Source organism: Branchiostoma belcheri, unplaced genomic scaffold, assembly GCF_001625305.1.
Source record: "Branchiostoma belcheri isolate BF01 breed outbred unplaced genomic scaffold, Haploidv18h27 scaffold24, whole genome shotgun sequence".
NCBI lineage: Eukaryota > Metazoa > Chordata > Leptocardii > Amphioxiformes > Branchiostomatidae > Branchiostoma > Branchiostoma belcheri.
The window spans coordinates 846134-866726 of NW_017803843.1; the positions used below are offsets into that span (position 1 = coordinate 846134).

The 20593-nt window shown below is 45.2% G+C and overlaps 2 protein-coding genes and 1 pseudogene across 3 annotated transcripts; all 3 read right to left on the minus strand.

Moving 5' to 3' along the window:
- Window positions 1-40: 40 nt before the first annotated feature.
- On the minus strand, window positions 41-9567 carry LOC109471215 (phthiocerol/phenolphthiocerol synthesis polyketide synthase type I PpsD-like). Its single transcript, XM_019770504.1, has 7 exons — window positions 9446-9567; window positions 8467-8564; window positions 7998-8158; window positions 7297-7500; window positions 6811-6998; window positions 764-6558; window positions 41-510 (listed from the first exon to the last, which is right to left on the minus strand). Exons 1-6 carry the CDS (start codon window positions 9560-9562, stop codon window positions 766-768), a joined length of 6561 nt encoding a protein of 2186 aa, XP_019626063.1. The 5' UTR covers window positions 9563-9567; the 3' UTR covers window positions 41-510; window positions 764-765.
- A 2296-nt stretch (window positions 9568-11863) lies between these two features.
- Window positions 11864-15088, minus strand: LOC109471204 (carbohydrate sulfotransferase 12-like). 2 transcript variants are annotated; one of them, XM_019770490.1, is made up of 6 exons: window positions 14868-15088; window positions 14350-14432; window positions 13716-14041; window positions 13261-13381; window positions 12711-12854; window positions 11864-12457 (listed from the first exon to the last, which is right to left on the minus strand). In XM_019770490.1, exons 1-6 carry the CDS (start codon window positions 15025-15027, stop codon window positions 12179-12181), a joined length of 1113 nt encoding a protein of 370 aa, XP_019626049.1. In that variant the 5' UTR covers window positions 15028-15088; the 3' UTR covers window positions 11864-12178. The 2 variants fall into 2 exon arrangements, with proteins under 2 accessions (XP_019626049.1, XP_019626050.1); XM_019770491.1 differs by lacking the exon at window positions 12711-12854.
- A 1294-nt stretch (window positions 15089-16382) lies between these two features.
- On the minus strand, window positions 16383-19761 carry LOC109471203 (annotated as a pseudogene).
- Between the last annotated feature and the right edge of the window lie 832 nt (window positions 19762-20593).

Sequence of the window (20593 nt, forward strand, 5' to 3'; positions counted from 1 at the left end):
TATATTTCATTGCCAAAAGCGGCTTTAGCTTACCCCAGCAGTACTATACATGTATAAATGACAAAATGGCAGCATGATAAAAATGTGTTGGTATGTGACAATCATTCACAGAAAGGAAAGAAAACAATTTTACGTCTAAATTTCACTACAAAAATACGGGATTGCAGCAGCAGTGCCAGTGGCTATGTCACGTAAATATAAAAGATTCATTTACGTATACTTGGTGAAGTGTTCTGTTCCAATATCTAGTAATGTATCTTGAAGCAATTCATGAAATCATTCCTATTATCTACAGGGTTTTATGATCACTTTACATGATACTATACACATTGTTAAGGCAAATATATACTATTACAACATTGGATTCTCATTTAGGTCAATAGACAGTCATATTGACGAAAACACAATCCGTTTTATGTCCACTCGGTTTCTCAGTCCTATTTCCGGCCATTTTCGTCGTTTTGTAGCAAGTTGCTCTTTTGGCCGTTTCCAAGGTCAAGGTAGAACTTCCTGCAATTCCAACAGAAAAAAGTCATTGCCGTTGCTATAGTTGGGTGTTATGATAGTTGGAACATCACATATGGCTAATTGTTAATGCGGAATGCACTGGTTCACTGTCTACGACATCATATCCGGAAGAACAGCTCAATATACCAGAGGTTGATTTGCAAGTGTTGTCTACATTACATTACAAGCACAGTACAAACTAGAGACTATACCAGAATGTGCTCTAAAAAGAAGGGGTAACCTCAATCTATTTTACCTCTATTGGCCCTCGTGATGTCTCCCATCGACACTGCTGTGGGCCTCCGCGTCGTTCTCGGACACTGGAACCGCCTGCCTCTCGCCGATTCTTTTATTGAGCTGTTCGAAGACCAGGTCGTTGATAGACTGTATGGTTGACTTCTTGCCCAGCAGAGAGATCCTTGGAACGTCCACGTGAAACTTGGTCTTAAAGATGTTCTGCGCGGTGAGTGCCAGTAGCGAGTCCATGCCCATGTCGACCACTGAACTGTGAATGATGTGTCCGGCTTCGTCTTCCGTGTTCAGAAGTTTATCAAACACTTTTCGAGTCAAGGAGTCAATTGCCTTCCGTCTGTCTTCTTCCTCCATTTGTCCCAGGTTGTCGAGATCTACAGGTGCGGTCAACGTTACGTCATCTGGAATTCCCTCATCAGTGTCCCCTAGAAGCGTTCGCACCCTTTTAAAATCCGGAAACCCTTTCAGCGCGGACGCGAAACGGTACCGGTCTAGGTCCACAGCTATCATTTGGACGGGGTTGAGAACAAGACAAGATTCCAGACACTCTGAAATTTTGTCTTTGTGCAAAGCTCGGATTCCCCTTTTCTCCAAGGTTTTAGCAAACATTCTGTTGCTCTCTTCAACCTCCAACTGCAAGGCACCCCAGTTGATGGTCTGACCGGCCATTTTCATCTGGCGACGGAGGCAGGCGAAGCCGTCTAGGAAAGCGTTAGCCGCCCCGTAGCTTGTCTGTCCACCGCTTCCAAACACCGAGGACATGGACGAGTAGCACACGAAATAATCGAGGTTGAGATGTCTTGTGGCTAGATGCAGGTTCCAGGCGCCCAACACTTTGGCATCCATTCCCTTTTTGAACTGAGCGTGACTCTGGTTGATCAGAATCCCGTCGCTGATTACGACAGCACAGTTGAAAACGCCCTTGAGAGGCATGCCGGGAAGGTAGTCCCTGAGCTTGCCCAATGCAGCGGCGACGCTGCTGTAAGATGTGACGTCAGCTGTGAGGCATACGATTTTTGCTCCGTGCTTTTCTCCGACGCTCCTGAGTTCCGCCACGGTGTCCGCCTTGGGTTGACTGCCGGACACAGTGACGATGTTCCCCGCACCTCTTTCGGCAAGGAACTTCACGGTGAGGAAACCCAGGCCGCTCAGACCGCCGACGATTACGTAGACAGCGTCACGCCTGAAGAGCGCGTTTCTCCTACAGATGACGGGAGTGCCCTGTACTTCATCATCAGACTGTGTACTGAAACAGACCATGCCGATCTCTGTCCTACTCTTTGTTTCCGCATCATGACGATCTGCTGTGTGAGGGGACGAGGACAAGGGGATTTCCGTAAAGGGAAGATCCATGCTTATCTTCTTTGGAGACAGCAACGATATCCATTTAAACACCTTCGGCATGATCCTGTTTAAATTTGTCTCGTGGAACACTGTGCTTGTGTCGACCCTCAAAACTCGTACATCTGGCCTGATTCTGAGGGAAGCACTGATTTGTTGGTTCTTATTTGAAGTATGGCAGCTCAGGTAGACGACTTTTCCATTCTTAGCCACCACGTCTGCAAGCTGGGATCTAAGGGGCGTTTGTAGCCCTCCGAACACAACAACTGTGTCCATCATGGCACTTGGCAGACTGTTCGCCTTTTGTACCATGTAACAGGTAGCTTTTAAACCCCGCGCTACGGCTTCAATGACTTTTGCCGCAGGTGAAGACGTGCCTGTGGTTTCTTCTATCAACCAGACGTTCTGTTTGGGCTTGATGTTCAGCAGGCGTACCAGAATTTCCCAGGCCAGAACAAAATACGACAAGCAGGGCTGGTTCTGCAAAAGTGGGAGATCGGACAGCTTGTGGACGACTGACGCGGGAAGGGAGACGACAGATGAAGCTACCGCAGGGTACACACCGGCCACGCGGTCACCGACACGAAGCTTGCCCTTTGAGGGTACCCGCACTACGGTTCCTACAAAGTCCAGGCTGAGGAGGTCCCACCCACGATCGGCGTCAAATGGCCAGTGGATCACATGCCCGATTTGAGCTTCACCGGTAACTGCATACATGTTCTCTGGCTGAACGTGACACCTGTGTACCTTGATGCTGACATGCCCGGCTCGTGATTCTACACGCTGGTTGTTGTAGACTGCGTGGATATTCACGGGTGTTGTGGGGTCTGTGGTCTGAATCTTCAGCCTGCATCCCTCTTCAGCGCTGTTGATCCGGTACGAGGTAGACTCGCCGCGTAGCGGGGACGGGACAATCTCCAGGAAATACTTCGTGCTTTCGACGCACATGATTTCGGTGGAGCTTTCCAACTCGTTTGTGACAAGCTCGTGAAGAAGCGTGTATATCTCGAAGTTGTCGCCGGAAGACAAGTCGACAAGCTGCAGTGACGGGTAAGCCCCCTCCCTGATAGCGCAGCGGATCAAACCCCACAGGGGCGCTCCGACGAGATCGATCAGACCATGCCAGGCGCTGTCGACGTCACTTCCCAACGACTCTTGCCACATGGAGAACTGGACATTGCGCGTGACGACTTTAACAGGGATCATGCTGCTGTTTGTCGCTAGCATCTTCATCACCTGTCGAAGACTTGCACACGCTAATTCTACGCGGGCATCGAGCGTTTCCGTGTCCAAGGTTTCTGGATTCAGTCGAGACATGCCACAGCAGTGCAGAACGAAGTCAAAGTCAAAGTTCACATCCATTTCTTGCAGCAGCTTTGGTAACGCGCGTTCGTCGTTCCGGTAGTCTGTCCTCTTCAAGTCCCCCAGGGAGATGAAGACAGAATCGGGGCTGATGAAAGGCTCCAGTTGGTTGGAAATCCCGCAGTCATCCTGGAGCACCAGACACCTCAACTGGCAGAATTCATCGACGAGCTGTGGGTCAACCTCTCCTACCCACTGAGACTGAGCGGCCGTCCATGTTGTCGTGTAGACCAGGTCCTCAAAACTGCCCGTACCGCCCGGGTCCGCCCGTATCCCGACGGCCAGTCCTCTCAGTTCGAGGATGACCTGCCCGTCTATCCCCGCCAGAACGCCGTTCGATCGAACTGTCCCTGGCGCGGCGCGAGTCTGCTTCACGTACGCCCACATGCGTTCCTCAACAGGTTTGACAACAACAAGACTTTCGATGGAGACGGGGAGAAATTTCAGACGTCTACCGTTTGCTTGACGTAGAACATCTAGTGCAAGCAGGAAATTTGCCTGTATCAGGGAGTCGAGAACAGCAGGGTGTATGCAGTAGTTGTGCATCTCTGCTGCCACGGTGTCGTGGAGAACAATGAGGGCCATGACTTCCTTGCCATGCGTCCCATCTCCATAGCAACATTCCGTTAGGCTGCGGAGTGTAGGTCCGTATTTCAAGCCAGTTGTCTGTATCACTTCATACAGGTCATCGCTAGATATGGTGTCATGGCAGCGGTATCGCACATCTTCTATGTCAAGCCTGCTTACGGTAGGTTGCTGCCGGTTCCCGTAGGCGACAGTGCCCGTGGCGTGTAGAGTTTGGTCCGTGCGCTGTTCAAAATGAATTTTTCCGTCATCTTCGTCGTGACTGACAGTGACTGTAATGACGGGTGTGTCCTCATGGCGTCTGATGGTAACTGGCTCGAGGAACATCACGCTTGTCCTACAGTTGGAGATCGGTTGTCGCGGGGAGATCGCGTCCATGCACGCAGCAAGCCCCAGATCACAGTACTGAGCAGCCAGAACGACAACGGCGTCGTCCATAACATGGTCGTAAAGATACGGCATGTTCTGCTTGCTTATAGGGAAGTCGTACCTTGGTGGATTTGTAGAAACCCTGGTGAGGAAAGGGTACCCGGAGCCTGCTAAAACTCCAAGACTGTTTCGTCGGGCAAGAGTCGTATCCGTCTCAGACCAGAGTAGCTTTCGAGAAAACTGATATCGTGGCACCTGGCATGAAGTGTACTTTTGTCCTTGAAACAAGGACTCCCATTTTGGTTCTAAACCGACCTGGTATAGATCACAGAGACCTTGCAACATCGCCTGGTATTCTTGATTCGGCTTTACGGACGCAACGTAGGTTAGCGTCATATCCGATGCAGTTTGCTTGATGTAGTTTCTATTCGGCGCTTTCGGCCCGATTCCCACCACGACGTTGTGTTTTTCCGGGCGTAGGGCTGCTGACATCGCACTTCTGAACATCACACGCTGCCTCACGTGTCTGCTCCAGTAGTCTCCAGTCACAAAGTCTGCTGTCGTGGCTCTCTCTCCCGTCACGGTGGAATACAGCTCCACGGTCGGCGGTTGTCCTGTCAGGTCGGCCAACGACTTCTGCAACTCTTCGCGGATGGGGTCCATGTGGGGACTGTGGTAAGCAAAGTGAACTCCCTGAACCTCTCTCAAAAAAAGCTGCCCGGCAGCCAGACTGTCTTCATTCATCGACTTCAACCGCTCATGTATGCCGTTTACAGCGTCCCTGCTCCCCGTCAGCACACAGCAGGTGGCGCTGTTCTCGGCAGCCACGATGAGTTCTGCCGACACGCCCCTGCACAGCTCCTCCGCCTCCGCGATCGGGAGGTTACCGACGACGAGCATCTTCCCAGCCGCGGTTTCATTCTGTAGGCGTCCTCGGTGATAGATGACACGCACGGCTTCTGATAACGACAGGGCTCCCGAGCAATGCGCCGCGGCTACTTCTCCCACCGACTGGCCGAGAATGGCGTCCGGCGTGACGCCCCACGACTGCCATAGCGCAAACTGCGCCACCTGAGTGGCAAAAATCAGGGCCTGGGCTACAAGCGGTACTTTGAAATCTTCTCTTTCCGACAAATTCTTGAGCAAGGACCAGTCCACGTACTGACTAAACAGGGAATCTATTTCCGTCAGCTTTGCTCTGAAGACTGGCTCTTTGTCCATCAGGTCCAGACAAACACCCTCCCACAAAGTTCCCTGTCCACCGAACACAAATATGACCCGCTTGTTAGATTCAAAATCATCACTGGTTATTGACGTTCGTCTTGCGGTCTTGGTAGATTGTATCTCTTCAATGTTATTGAGCGCCTTTGTCAAGGACTGCTCTATCTCCTCAACAGAGCTACCTGATACTGCTAGTCTGTAGTTGTGGTGGGTTCTTCTCATTGTTGATGTGTAGGCAAGTCTTTGTACTGATATTGCAGGGTGGAGTCGCAAGTAGCCGATAAGATCCTCCGCTACCAATTTCAGAGATTCCCTCGTCCTTGCCGATAAGGCCACAATAGCGCACTTTGTTTCCTCTTCCTCAGATTCATTGTCGCTCCTAGGGATCTGCTCTAAGATGGCATGGGCGTTTGAACCGCTTAATCCAAGGGAGTTAACGCAGGCTAGCCTTCTGTCCTTGCCTCGCAGTGGCCAGTCCAGTACCTCCGTCGCCACGGACATATGCAGGCGGTCAAAATCAATGTTTGGGTTCGGTTTGTTGAAGTGCAAGGTTGGCACGACTTTCTCATGCTTCATCATCAAGAGAACCTTGATGATTCCCGCCATGGCGGCTGCTGACCCCAGGTGCCCAATGTTACTTTTGACTGAACCTACTAACACTGGAGGATCGCCAGGTTTTCTGGCCTTGCCTATGGTGTTGCCCAGGCTGTTCGCTTCCACCGTGTCCCCGTCTGGACTGCCTGTACCATGAGCCTCGACGTAGTCGATGTCTTGGGGATCTATTTTGTAGTGTTCGTAAACGCGGCGGAGTAATTCCTCCTGCTGGGATTGTGATGGGGCGGTGATGGGGATGGCGGTGCGGCCATCTTGGTTCACTCCCGTTCGGATGACGGCCCAGATGTGGTCTCTGTGTTCTAAAGCCTGGATGAATTAATGATGCATGGATTCGGATTAGATATACACTCCTTTGTCAATTTCGTACTCCAAATGTCACCCTTCAAAGATATCAGTCATTTCAGTAAAACGTTGACCACAGATATAAGCGCAGTACTAGGATCTACTAGTAATGACAGATCAGCCTGGAATCCATCCCTACGAGCTACTTGCCGATTCTCTAGTCACTGCAGTCGCCCGTAGGGATGGATTCCAGAATAATGACTGATTGTAACTCACCCAGTCTAGCTTTTTCAGCACGACGACCCCACAGCCCTCCCCCCGGGCGTATCCGTCAGCTGCCGCCGAGAAGGGCTTACATCGTCCATCGGGAGGAGGTCTACCCATGCCTGCCCAGGACGGTGACTCCAACATGCTGCTTTGACGAATGAAACTCACACCTCCACAGATCGCCATGAAACAGTCACCTAAAACGATTTTAGTACCCTTTAATTACCTTGTTTTCACCTTGAAAATATGCATGTATCACAAATCATCAAGTAGGTATCAGTAAGGAAATTGTTTTCGCTTGTTTTAAACATGTTCTTATCTACGTACATAACCCGTTATATGAATGAATGAATATACATGCAGACATTTATTGTACAAGCATACCCACTGGGCTAAGTAAAAGGAATATCTTGTTCATATACATACATGTATACATGATCAAGCTAGCACTTAATAGCGCTATAGTCTATTTACGTAAACGAGTTCTATCGTTACCTGCCCTGATGGCCTGACAGCCGAGATGCACGGCGTACAGTCCCGACGAGCAGGCGGTGTCTACGGTGAGGGCCGGGCCGGTCAGGTTGAAGGTGTAGGACAGCCGTGCCGCCAGGAGAGACGTGGCCGCGCCCGGGACGGAGTTTCCCGTTACCTGGGACGGGTCTACGTCATCTTCTGATATGTGACCGCATGGTGTCGCCCCTGCACAGTAAGTGAGTACCTCCGTGAATAATTTCATCAGGTTGGCGAATGATTGAATATCATTTCAACTTGTTTTTACTCATTACCACCGTTTAACAAGAGCCGACGTTTCGATGGACGTCTGTCATCTTCATCATGCCAATTATGACTGTCTCGCTGTGCACCGAAGCTAGGTGTTACTGCGAACAGTTAGGTCCCAAACGTAAAGTAATTGTGATATACATAGACACTGTTACAACGACCACATATCTCATTGTTGTAACAATGTATAGCCAGTCATAATTGCCCTGATGAAGATCACAGACGGTCATTGAAACGTCGGTTCTTGTTCAACAGGTGGTTGTGTATAAAGAACTTTGCTATTCAGTAATTGAGTAATATTAGGTCTACTAGGGGTTAGATTTGACAGTTTCATCTCTGACACGTTCCCACGAATCAAATGACTAGTACTAGTAATACACATGTATCTTGAAGGTGCAATTTTAAATACCACAGACCAACAAAAACACCGGTGTCGCTGCCGTCCAGTTCGTCCATCGTGATGCCGGCATTTTCAAACGCCTTGTACGAACACTCCAGCATCAGGTGCTGCGGGGGGTCCATCCGGGATACCTCCTCCTCCGTCAGTCCGAACAGGCTGGGGTCAAACTCCTTGTACCTGTAGTGTTATCGTATATGTTTTCAAATTGTGAGGATAGTCTTGCTGTGTTTAATAGGTATGAACGTAGTTAGAAATCAAATACTTTATAATAAGTACACGCTACAGTGCTATGTAAGTTGTATGTTATATTTGTATTATGAGGACGGCAACAGGATGCTTTTACTAGATTGTTACGATAACGTCCCCCCCCCCCACACACACACGTCTGTGGACATTTTGAAATGACCGTCAAACCGTCAAAATGTTTTATTTGTGAGATTTCATACAGTGTTCACAGTGTGTAGTGATAGTCAGAATACCGATACCCTTCCACAAGCCCCGCCCTCTCCGCGGACATATTTCCTGGAGTGTTCCCGTCAGTACCGTACGAGGTCTCCTGGATTCCGCGGTCTGGTGGGATCTCCTAAACAATACACACGATAAATGTGTTTAGTAACGACAAGAAGCGGTGAAGATATAAGAGACAGCTGGCCGTTGAGTTTAGAGCTCTCAATATACAATTTTCTTTTCATCTTATACTTCCACCATTTGTCCGGTCTTCGCTTCACAGGGCGTTTCGACTGAAGGGTAATGGGCCTATAGATAATTGCACACACACGCCATTAAACACTATATGATGTCGGTAGCCACGACTGGTTTGAAACATGAGGTTTAGAAGAATATCTCCAGTTGAAATTAGAGTCACATCGCCACCTCCCGTTGGAGCATATCTTATCTTTCTTTAAAATCAGCTCTATGAAGAAATCAACGATAGTGGACTTCGTATCCAACTCTCACATACACGTGTACACAGTGTAAGTGTACTGTAATTGGTGTGCACATGCGCCATGGCCTTGTATTACCGCGCATCGATTAATGCTTCTATGGTAGCCCCACCCCCCCCCCCACCCACACACACATACCACTTTGGTAACTACTCTTGCTAAGTCCTCTAAATTATCATGCCAACAAACGTACCACCCAACTGTAAGTGGCGATCCTGTAGTGGTTCATGCAACGTACAGTTTATAGGCGCCTGGTCATATCCGTCGCTGACGAGCGCCGTTTGCTTGCAAGCTAACTACTAAGATCATTCTTAGGACAGTCGTATGTCGTATGTGCCGTACAATTCATCTGTCTTGTTTCCAAAACGACTGTCTTAGACCATTGTCGGCCGTTGTTGGTTTAGTCATAGTCTGTTATTAGGAAATTTTATGACATCAAAATCGTATGATGACCTACGACGAATATTATCATGCCGTTACGTATCCCAGGTCAAGAAACTCACGAAGCTAAAGAATATACCTGTACACAATCCTCTCCGTCTACAAGGACTCTCCAGAAGTCTTGTGGTCCGTCAGCGCGTGGAAACCGGCACCACAGCCCGACTATCGCTATCTGCTCCTCATCAGGACTAGCCATGACTTCAACTGTCTTAACTGTGAATATATAAAAAAAAACAAGCTTAAAGCAAAATAGATGATTCAACAATATTGTAATGAAGGTATATGTTTATGGAATTCGTAAATAAATGTCATGCTTCTCATGGTGTATGGTTAGGTGTATCGTGGCCAGTAGAACGGTGATTATATATAAGAGGGAGGCAACCTTCTACCTTTTTCATACTAAGATGTTGTTGAAGGGTTGTTTCTATCTTAAGACTTCACAGAATACTAAGGTCTCATATCCTTAAAAAATGACTCGCACTGGTCTTTTATAATTACATTTCACGTTTTGTGTTGCTGGCTGTACATCAACGAATGTCCTTGAATGTTTCAGGGTCACTATAAACACGTCGCTCCGGTTCGCGCTGGCAACCAGTCTACATGTACATTCCTGATCGATCTGAACCCTGACCCCTGTACGTAACACCCGGTTAGGCCATAACGAAAACTTGGTCCCGCAAATTCCTTTGCAGCACAGCACAGCATAGCACAACAGAACAAATGCTTATTTCATTCTACGGTAGTCTGACAGTTAAAACCTCTCTTGTAATGGCCACCTCCCACTATGACTGTATATTAAGATCAACTACACGTATGAAAATACTACAAAATATGACTCCTATGACATCAGTCTCAGGGTTGCAAATATGGTTGGTAAGATCACCAACAGACGTATCAAAATTAAGGCAATTTAGCGGAGAGAAATATTTTACTTCGACGGCAAGCTCAACTGATACAAGAACGTCACGTATACTTTAAGGAGCTTTACATGAACGTCGACCTTTAAGCAATATGTAAACAGTTTTATCAGGAGGACACAGGTACAAAATGTATAAATAAATGGTTGCACTGACCTCGGATGCACGTCACATTCGTCAGTTGACAAGACAAGAGGTGATGTGTTTTTCAGTCATAATGACATGGGCTAACCACGCATCATAACGCCGCCGATTCAATACACAACACACCACTACGCCGTCATGGGCGTGCTTGGTTGTCCATCGTTGTTGGGGTGTATGGGGTGTCATGGGCGTTACACTGATACTAACATGCATGGGTGCTCCCAACCGGGCACGCCTCACAATGATACGGTGACTCATTTATAAAGAAAAGCACAAATGTCACCAGTTGTATATGACCTATCGAGGCCATCTTCCATTGAATAACAAATTAAAATACGTAGGCGTCACTTTTGCGTTACATTCAATGGCTTGTAAAAAGAAGAGAGGAGAGGGTCAGGTTTGAAGTAACGTTACTGTAGTTTAATTTCGAGAATTGTTCTAACCATTAACAGTAAGCACACTTGTTTGAACCAAGACCATTATAGATTACAGTATCATGGGTGACAAAACAGCAGTAGTCCTGGCGACGACCTTACAACTCAAACAGGTCGTTAGATACATTTATGCCCCCCTCCCACCAGGATATGTCACTGTCGCACACATGCAATTACTGTGAGCTGTCACACCATTTCTCTTCTCACTTCCTGTGACTTAAATGTGCATTCAAATACATGCAGCTACGGACACACAAGCAAACAAACACGCCGCAAACCAAATGTCTACACGTGGAGGTGACAGAAGGGACTTTTACCGCGTTAAGACGAAGGAAAGGCTATATTGTCTCATAGCTGTATGTATCATACATGTGCTAGTCCATATTCCGTCATACGGATCGCTGAATACATACAGCAGTACTCACCAGCCTATCTCAGCGGTCCTGCCATGATTATGAGTTATTGCTTTCAATCTCACAATTCAGAATTGTCGAATTCCCCAATACAAAACACATTACACTACAACACGGCCATTAAAAACAGAATGAAAGAACATATTAATTCGCCTCAGATGATCAGCTCACCTTATTACGCGTCACCCAGCTTCAACAATGGCGACATCAACTCATGCATGTCATAACAGCACGTGTCAACTGACAATCCGTCTAATGGTCTGACATAATGTGCACGACATGTTCATTGGAACGATAACAATATGACAAGAATACACTGTTCCAGTACAGTCCTATACTCGTATATAGCCTCTACCAGGCTCCGCGGATCGCTGGAAAAATAGTAGAAATGGGCCGAAATAAAGGGATAGTATACCAAAGAAGATCCAGCCGGCCATAGAAGCTCCAATTTGGGTCGCAAATTGGAGCTTCTATGGCCTGCTGGATCTTCTCTGGTATACTATCCCTTTATTTCGGCCAATTTCTACTATTTTTCCAGCGATCCGCGGAGCCTGGTAGAGGCTAACTCGTATATACCATAAGCTACATTTGCATGTTTGAAGTTAAAACTTGTGATCAACACAAGAAGTAGATCACCTAGAGCTTTCAACAGGTTAGTCATAAGCTACGTAATGAATTTAGAGCATTTTGACCATTAAACATTTTTCCTGTCTTATTATGTAACTTGCTTTATCTACTAGACGAAACTTTCCAGACTGTCCATGTACCATTGCTAAATCGTCGTCCAATGTGTTAAATTACAAGTACATGTGCTTCTATCGGGACTTGCCAAAAGATATGTTGCTTTTGCGCTGCTAGCATGCCAGAGGAGAACAATTCCTGAACCAAGACGAGGCTTTCTCGACTACCCTTTTGCCTTTGCCTTTCCTTCTCGTATCTTTGCCAAATCCTGTTCGAAGGAGTATCCAAACATGTCAAAGTCCTCCTGGAAGATGTCCCGGAGAGGCAGTATGTCTTGTATCGGGACTTGGCCGTAAATGCCCCCGAAAACATTGTCATCGTTAGCTTGTCTCGGCCGCTGTTCCGGCAGAATGTCTTCATTCGCTGTGATGTTGTTCTTCTTTAGGAAAAGTCGAACATCTGAGGCGACCGTGTCCGTGTGGGCTATGAAGTCGTAGTTAATCTAAGGGGAGAAATCTGCGTTAGAAGTCAAACGCACAAGGCAGACTTTTGGGGCCTTTCTAAATATATTCTGTGTGTGTGTGTGTGTTTGTGTGCGTGTGTGTGTGTGTGTGTGTGTGTGTGGTGTGTGTGTGTGTGTGAGTTTGTGTGTATGTCTGTGTGAGTGAGTGAGTGAGTGAGTGAGTGAGTGAGTGAGTGAGTGAGTGAGTGAGTGAGTGAGCGAGTGAGAGTGAGTGAGTGAATGTATCAAATACCTGGCATGGTAGGCAGAGCCTGTTGATTGATATCCAGTGCTCATTGTCAAACACCTTCTTCGAAACTGCAAAAAGGAAGTCTCTGAAAGACACTGGTTTTGTGTCGTTGAATGTCCCTTCTTCCTTCACTTTGCTTTTGCTTGACTAGAATACAAACACTACATTTACCTTTGTGATTGAATCGAGAAACAACAGACGCCATGTACATCATGACCTTACAACTATCCCTTAATAGAGGCTGGGGGCGCCATAAACCTTCTGCAAAGTTATGATCCAGTGCTCACCGAATCACTTGTCCTATCTGCATGATGTATATGACTTTATGTCAGGCTCCTCGACAAAAAAAACTGGAGCTTTTCTACTTTCTCATTGTATTGGGAGCTACAGCTCAATCCTACTGCTATAAACACATTCCGTCTAGCTAATAACATGTTCTTCTATTTAACCCTGATCACCAGAATCACGTAACGTGATCGTAGTGTGACGTGGCGAAGAACGACAATCTACATGTATCAATTTTGAAGCTTAAGACTAAGACCATTTCTCGTACCTTGTCTGGTCGGTTGCGCTCTCGGTATGTTCTCAGACCATGATTTAGTTCCATGGTCCACCAAAAATCGCGTCCAATTTTTGGCATCTCAACGAATTTGTTGATCCACGCAGACGCCAACCTAGGGTAAGCATTAATGGCTGGTGTAATTGACTTAGAATCTAAAGATTCTGGGATCAAATCCCAAAAGTATAGGTGCTCGAATGCTGTGCCCTTCAGAGAGGCACCAACTTTATCAACCGATTCAGGTACTAGGTAGAGTTCCAAATTTAACAAATGATGTTAACATTTACGACTGACGAATCATCGCCATTCATTACAAATCAAATCAAATCAAATCACAAATAAGGTCCTCATCATCATTTGCATAAATTCGTATTATCCACCCAAATTATCATGTCCTCATCAATTATGTAAACGAGACCCAGATTTGGATGGAAAAAAATTAGCCTCACCTCTCCAACGGGTCGCGGACAACGATGATCTTCCTGTAGGTCGCGAGGCGCAGACTTGCTTCTTCCTTGCTGTAGCTCCCCAATGTTTTAAACCGCTGCAAATGGATCCATCTACGCGTGTGCTCGTGACGAGCCGTGTAGCTATCTTTGTTCTTGAAAAATTCAGCATGACTAATACTGATCGACCGTTCAGTTTTATTGTGCTCCAGATTGTAGAATAACGTTTTCATGGTTGTGCACCCAGCTTTGGGGACATAGCAGTAGGCCGTTTGGATATTTTCAAGAAACACTAGATGACTTTTAACTTGGGTTTGCGATGGATCCACCTGAAAAGTAAAATTGAAAATGAAACAATAGAAAGAAACTTAGCCTCAGGCGCAATGGATTAACTCAACTAGCCCCGACCATTCAAATTAAAAGTTAAAATTCTTCACGCACCTTTCGATAGTGACAAGTGTAAGTTATTCAAAGACATTTTACATATATTTCTCATATGAAATACATCTAATTTAAGTTGAAACAAATAGATTATGCTAATTATAACCTTATTTCCATAATCAAGGGGAAAAATTCTAAACACAAATATTCGCAAAAGCTCCGAAGTTTTGCTGTACAAAGAACCATCGTAACGTACCGAGTTCTTCTCACAGTACGCCTTTAACGTGGCGAGTCTGCGGGACTGTTCCTTCTCGGCTTCCGCTAAGCTGTCCCAATTTTCTAGAGAAAAAATTCATAACAACACGTATGGTATCTTTCATGGTCATAAATATTTCTGTAAACATTTCTCAACGGATTGGATTTTTGCAAGCGTTAATGCCACACTAATAAACTTCCTTGCTTCTTGTATTTAAAACAGGAGCATCAAGCAACATAAAAAACAATTAAACAGTTCCCGTACGGCAATCTCTAATGTAACAAAAAGTGCCTAACTGGATAATTATATTTTCATACAGTATCAGGGAGTAAATGCAGCTAGTTTTTGTTGAATAGACAGTCCTAAAAAGGCCTCCATAACACCATTTTTATGTAGCGCCTGATAACACCGTGAATTAATTAGAATGACCAGGAAACGGACAGTAGTCGCTATTATTGGTCCAAGAGAATGGAATAGATGTAAAAAAAGGCAATACGAAGTAAACACACTTCATTTACCTTTTTCACCAGCCAAGGCACCAATTACTATTTCTTCACTGACTTTAGGTGATAGTTCGACTCCGTTGTTGCTGACGTACATGTACATATAGGCGGCTCCAGTGCTCAGTATCAGGAAGGACAGAAATAGGAACTTTGGAGTTGGCCGAAAGAAACCCATCTTAACTATATGTTAACAATGACGTTTTACAATTAGGTCTGTGGTTGAGTAGCAGGCACTACGATTCGTCACGTCACACCTTCTCCCAGAGTCGCTGAAAATATTCAACTGTTGGTCCACGTTCTTTATTGGTAGTGGTAGTAGCAGTAGTAGCAGTAGTAGCAGTAGTAGTGGTAGTAGTATAGTAGTTGATACAAGACTGTGTCGCTAGGTCTCCGTCTGTGATCTTCGAAAGGTGTTAAAAAGTGTCTTGACAGAGCACACACAACTATACCATTAGGGTCGCCCCTTAGGCGTCGCCAAATATAAAGACCTACAGTCCCTGCAAATACTAGAAAAGCATACACAGGTGTGTTTCTAAATACTTATCATCTCTGTTTGCCATTTTCTCTTTGAATTCATCATTCACAATTAGACACTTCAGGGCAGTAAAACAGGTTTTCAAAGTCAATTTTCTGGTCATTTTTAAATGTATTAAGTTAAATTAATCCTTCAATAGTTTAATTTCTAACCCATATTCCAAACGTTTCGTCTCAAATCTACGACGTACATGTATAGCACGGTCGTTGCGGAAAAAGCCTCATCGCAGATACATCATACTGTGTACATGTATGTGACCTCAGCTTAGCGAGTTGTAAGGTAATGCATGTATTAAAAATCAACTTGAGACAAATTTTGCATACCTGTGATGTTAGAAATTTCCTTGTGGATGCTCTCGTCTCAGACTTTAGCTGTGTACGTCCTTGCTGTTCTGCTCACTGTGGTCCAATACGTGCCACATCCTGGTATTGGTTTGTTGACAGATTGCTATCTTGTCACAGGATATACACATTCAGGGCAAACACTGGTTATCAGGATTTCATGAGAATATGGGGCCCAAACGTATGTCACTTTTTCCATTCGGGCGGGGCATTCCCTTCTTACTACCAAACACCACACTTAGATCTGGCACACGTGTTAACATGTAATATATACATACAACATTTCAGTTTTGCTTTATGCAAAAATAATAGCTTTGGTCACTCGATAGTCGCTCCACGGTCGCCACCCCAGTGGAAAGGACCGAGTATTATTACGAAGAGCACCTCGTTAACAAACGTGATTTACTGAGGCTAACGATTTGTTGCACACCAGCAGTTTTATACCCTAAGCCTTGAGGAGTTCACGTCGTTCCTTTAGAAGACCTTGTGATGAATTTTGTGATGACTCGTGGCCAGTCGTGGGTAAAGACAGGTCACCGCGGAACTTGTATACATAGGCAAACGTAAACATTCCACTCCATGAAATTCAGCACTGCATGTTATAGTTATTATTAATTATATTGTTTGGTTTCATGTGAAATAAATGAATAATTCAACAACGATTACTTAATAATGATGATGAGACAAAAATGCACTAAAAATCTTGTTGTTTGGCCTCCACCAAACTGAGGATAAGAGTATGATAACAATTATGTTTGTAATTGTAACTTTCTTGACGACTTTGTGTCCTATTGAATCTTATCAACACAGATCGCTCAAGTTAAAGTCAACTTTGCTTCAATTCACGTAATTAGCAATAGTTGAAAATTAGCTTTACCTTTAAATAGAGCTAAACTCGCTAAGAAAAAAACTGGTACAATTTAAAACAACGTTGCACAAACAAACAGTGACTCAGTATTTCCTAACATCCGTTGCAAGGCCACTGTTCCAGGCCTCAGTTTTCAAGGAAGTTCAAGAAATTGGTTCCGGTTTCCCTCCATGGTGAGGCACAGGATTTGTCAGCTTTGCAGAACTTGACTGGGTCGGCGACAGAAGACCCTCCCGGTAGAGATGTGCGGCGTACTCGTGGAGAGTGCACGCCTTCCTGATATCCTCGCAAAGGACGCAGTATGGTCTGCAGAGGATCCCACGGCACGGTGAAATATTTGAGGGTTCGGGGCCTTTTTGCTTGTGTTGCTGAATTCTGAGACTCCTGTCTCTAAGTAGGATAAAATAACAATTATGCCATACCTTCATCCAAGTACAAAACGCGGAGTCCATGTTAAATCCGGCATTCCAGGCAGTTTCACCGATGTAGATAGGAGCGAAGTCACCAGACTTCCGGTTACACTGAGTTTTCATCGTTGTTTGCAGCCACCGGAAGTGAGCCAGCTCGTCCCAGAAGTCGCTACCCGTCATTTTGATCTTCCTCCACAATGTCCTGTTGAAGTGTTCGTAGAGCGCGTAGTCGATGGCGTCGTGCCGGCGGTAGTTTTCTACAAGCTGCTTCGGGAAGGAAGTGTTTCCCAGATCGTATTTAAAGCTGTTGTATTTAAAGTTGAGAATATCCTGCATGTCCCAACACAGCTGCCGCCTCAGCAGCACCATGGTACCATGGCAGCACCAACGATTCGTCGAAATACTCCATCACCATCACGAGGTCAAACTCTCGCGAGATTTTGTCGACAAAGTCCCGGATGTTGTCGTCCTTTACCCCGGATGTTAGGTTCTTCAAGGGGAATCCCAACTCTATTGCCATGTTGTTTTTTATTAAGTCGCCTGAAGGTCCTTTGGTATTGTTTTCATACTTTTCTAGGTGCTCCAGGAACTTAAACAAGGCGTTCGGTCCGGGAATGTGGTACTTCTTGTCCAACTTGAAAAAGTTGAAGGCAGACTTCAGACGGTCCAAGGGCTCTCTGATGATGGTTACAAACGTAGCGTTCGCAGAGAGCAGCTTCGTTATCGTCGCTCGGTCGTAGACGGTGTGATGTGTCAAGATGTCGAACTCCTTGTTTTCCGGCGGAATGTAGTTGTTCGGATCCCGAATACCGTACGGATACAAGTGGTTGATGTTGTTCGATCTCTGCAGCACGAACGAGAGGTTCCGAAGATAGCCGAATCGCTGAAATATTTGCATCATAGAGCTGCTTCCCGTCTTGTGGGTTTTGATGAAGGCAATTTTGGTTTCAGGACGGCAAACAGGTAACCGTGACCCTGGGATAGGTGGCATATAATAGGACCTGTAGTGGTATAACAAGAGAATCCTATTATATACAGACCGGAAGTAGCGATACTTTTAGTACAATATCTCGGTCGCTTCTCTGAAATGAAAAGAAAAGAGAGACCCCGGACGCGCACATATTTTACCCGTTTGTCATTTGAATACTAGTATGTCTTCAGAATTTGGACAGGCGCACTGATAATAATAATTTGATGGCGTTGGTATGGGGTCATCCAATCAGCAGAGGTCCCGCCCTGCACGCGATTGGCTCATTACGTAACGTCATCACCAGACAGAGTTTGAGTTTGAGAATATGAACAAGAAACGCATGAATGTTTTATTTCAAAACATGCAAAACATTGTCACAAACATTGCAGCCAGAACGGCTGAATTGCGTTCGGACACTACACAACAGACACTATGGACGTTCAACGCTTTCATCTTTATATATGTGTCATTGCCCTATTCAAGAACGTTGCCCCAGTTGCTCACTGTCCATTAAACTGTGCAAAGACGCGTTATAATGCTGTCCCATTGTAGAATGTCCTTGCCCTAGTATTCATTAAACTGTGTAACGACACTTTGTAATGCTGTCCCATTTTCTGTAAATAAATAATCGTTCCGCTCCAGTGTCCATATAATTGAGCAATTATGGATGGACTGTCTACATGGCTTTACACTTTCTACAAACCTGACAACGACGCTTTTTTCAATTAAATCATTTTCAGTTTTTTTCGTCATAATCACGTAAATGTCACATTTTGTACACCTGTTAGTGTACTCCTGATAGTATCACAGAATGTAGTCAACCTAGATTTTATGCAAATCACTGTTGGTATGGAAACACACAATCATACACTAAACTCACATTATGCACTCGGTCCGCGTTAAGATTCCAAATAATCATACGCTAAACATACACACTGTTATCGCTACAACAGTTTTTTTTAATCAATTTATCTTTGGAGCATATTGGTGGTGCCTTTAGCCAATAGGTATGCAGGGAGATAATATACCATAAAATAATGATTTTTTTACCTTTACTTAACCTTGAGCCATACAACGTACGCTCTTCGGGCCAAGCCGCTTTTCAAGAGCTCAAGAAGGGGAGGACGGTCAGAGGTCTCAATTCACAATGCATCGTTATTTAGGTCAACAATAAACATATGGTTAAATATATCTAACATACAAGTAAATCAAGACCATACCTTTCCTTGTTGTTAATTGCTGGCGAATATAAAGCTAGCATGACCACGGCCACCAGGAGGACCAAAACGTAGACACCTTGCTTCGTTGCATCCTTCATCTTAGTTCTCAACTTGTCTTGGCCCACTTGTGAGGACAAATAAAAGGAGATATTTACTTCAAACCTATACTCCCTTTTTTAGTCACGAGCGCCAGTTTGACAAGTCCTCCGTTGGGAACTAGCCTCCTTTGCCGGGAGCGGTCAGCGTTTGTTGGAGGGGGAGGAGTCAAGGCTTCTGATCGCACGTAGATCGCACACGCTTAGAAACCGAGAACTCTGACCGCCTTCTCTAGCGCTTCGATTCCCACGTACTGGTATTCAACGCAGCCACTTTCAGGTCACGGGACAGTAAAAAAATTGGCCCGCGGACAATGACGCACATGAAGGATACAAAGATGATAGTGTTTAGCTCCCAGGGTGTTGTTTCAGTGACATTCAAACTTCCCCAAATTCTCACCATCAGATATCTTTATCCACAGTTTATTACAAGTCACCAAGACAGTTGTTACTGTCATCATTTGGAAATGCATTTAGTTCTTTATATATTATTTTTATTTTCCATGCCAGATTCACATAAAGGTAACATCTATGCCCCGGTAGTTCTACACCCATTGTCAGCAATGGTGAAAATTAGTATAGCTTCGGTTAGGGACGGCCTCTCGGATGGGGCCCGCGGCCGTGTTGTATGAGGCATACCCTCGAGCACGTTTTAAAAGATCCTTTCGGTAGTGAGTGGTTCATACCCTAGTTACGCAGCTTGTACTTCCCGTACAAAACAAAACAAAACAAAACAAAACAAAACAAAACAAAACAAAACAAAACAAAACAAAACAAAACAAAACAAAACAAAACAAAACAAAACAAAACAAAACAAAACAAAACAAAACAAAACAAAACAAAACAAATGAATAAGTTGGCCTAGAGCACCCACACCCTAACCATTTTCCTCAGTTTCCCTAGTTTCTAGAGTGATTACCAAAACCTGGTTTGCCGGTTAGGATTCAAAAAAAGCGTAGCTCTAGAAATAGAATCTTAACCTATACCCTAACCCTCTACCGGCCACGAAACATCACAGTGTGATCTCCTGTCATCGCCTACACGGCGGATGATAGTCCATTTTATTTAATTTTTCATTTATTCATTTTACCAGAATATACACATTCAGGGCAAAACGCTGGTTGTCAGGAGTTCATGGGAATAGGGGGTCCAAACTTAGTCACTTTTTCCATTCGGACGGGGTATTCGCCTAGATCTGGCACACGTGATAACATGTATATATACAACATTTCAGTTTTGACCTTAATGAAAAGTGATAGTTTGGGTCACTGGATGGTCCCTCCACGGTCGACACCCCAGTGG

Excerpts from the sequence above, each read along its gene's own strand:
- LOC109471215 (XM_019770504.1), bottom strand. The coding sequence starts at position 9,562 with ATGGCTAGTCCTGATGAGGAGCAGATAGCGATAGTCGGGCTGTGGTGC. Across the intron at positions 8,159-8,466 it reads AGGGCGGGGCTTGTGGAAGG|GTACAAGGAGTTTGACCCCA; the intron begins GTATCGGTATTC and ends ATAACACTACAG. Across the intron at positions 7,501-7,997 it reads CGACACCGGTGTTTTTGTTG|GGGCGACACCATGCGGTCAC; the intron begins GTCTGTGGTATT and ends CTTACTGTGCAG.
- LOC109471204 (XM_019770490.1), bottom strand. The coding sequence starts at position 15,027 with ATGGGTTTCTTTCGGCCAACTCCAAAGTTCCTATTTCTGTCCTTCCTG. Across the intron at positions 14,433-14,867 it reads TGCCTTGGCTGGTGAAAAAG|AAAATTGGGACAGCTTAGCG; the intron begins GTAAATGAAGTG and ends TTTTTTCTCTAG. Across the intron at positions 13,382-13,715 it reads GTCCGCGACCCGTTGGAGAG|GTTGGCGTCTGCGTGGATCA; the intron begins GTGAGGCTAATT and ends TGCTTACCCTAG.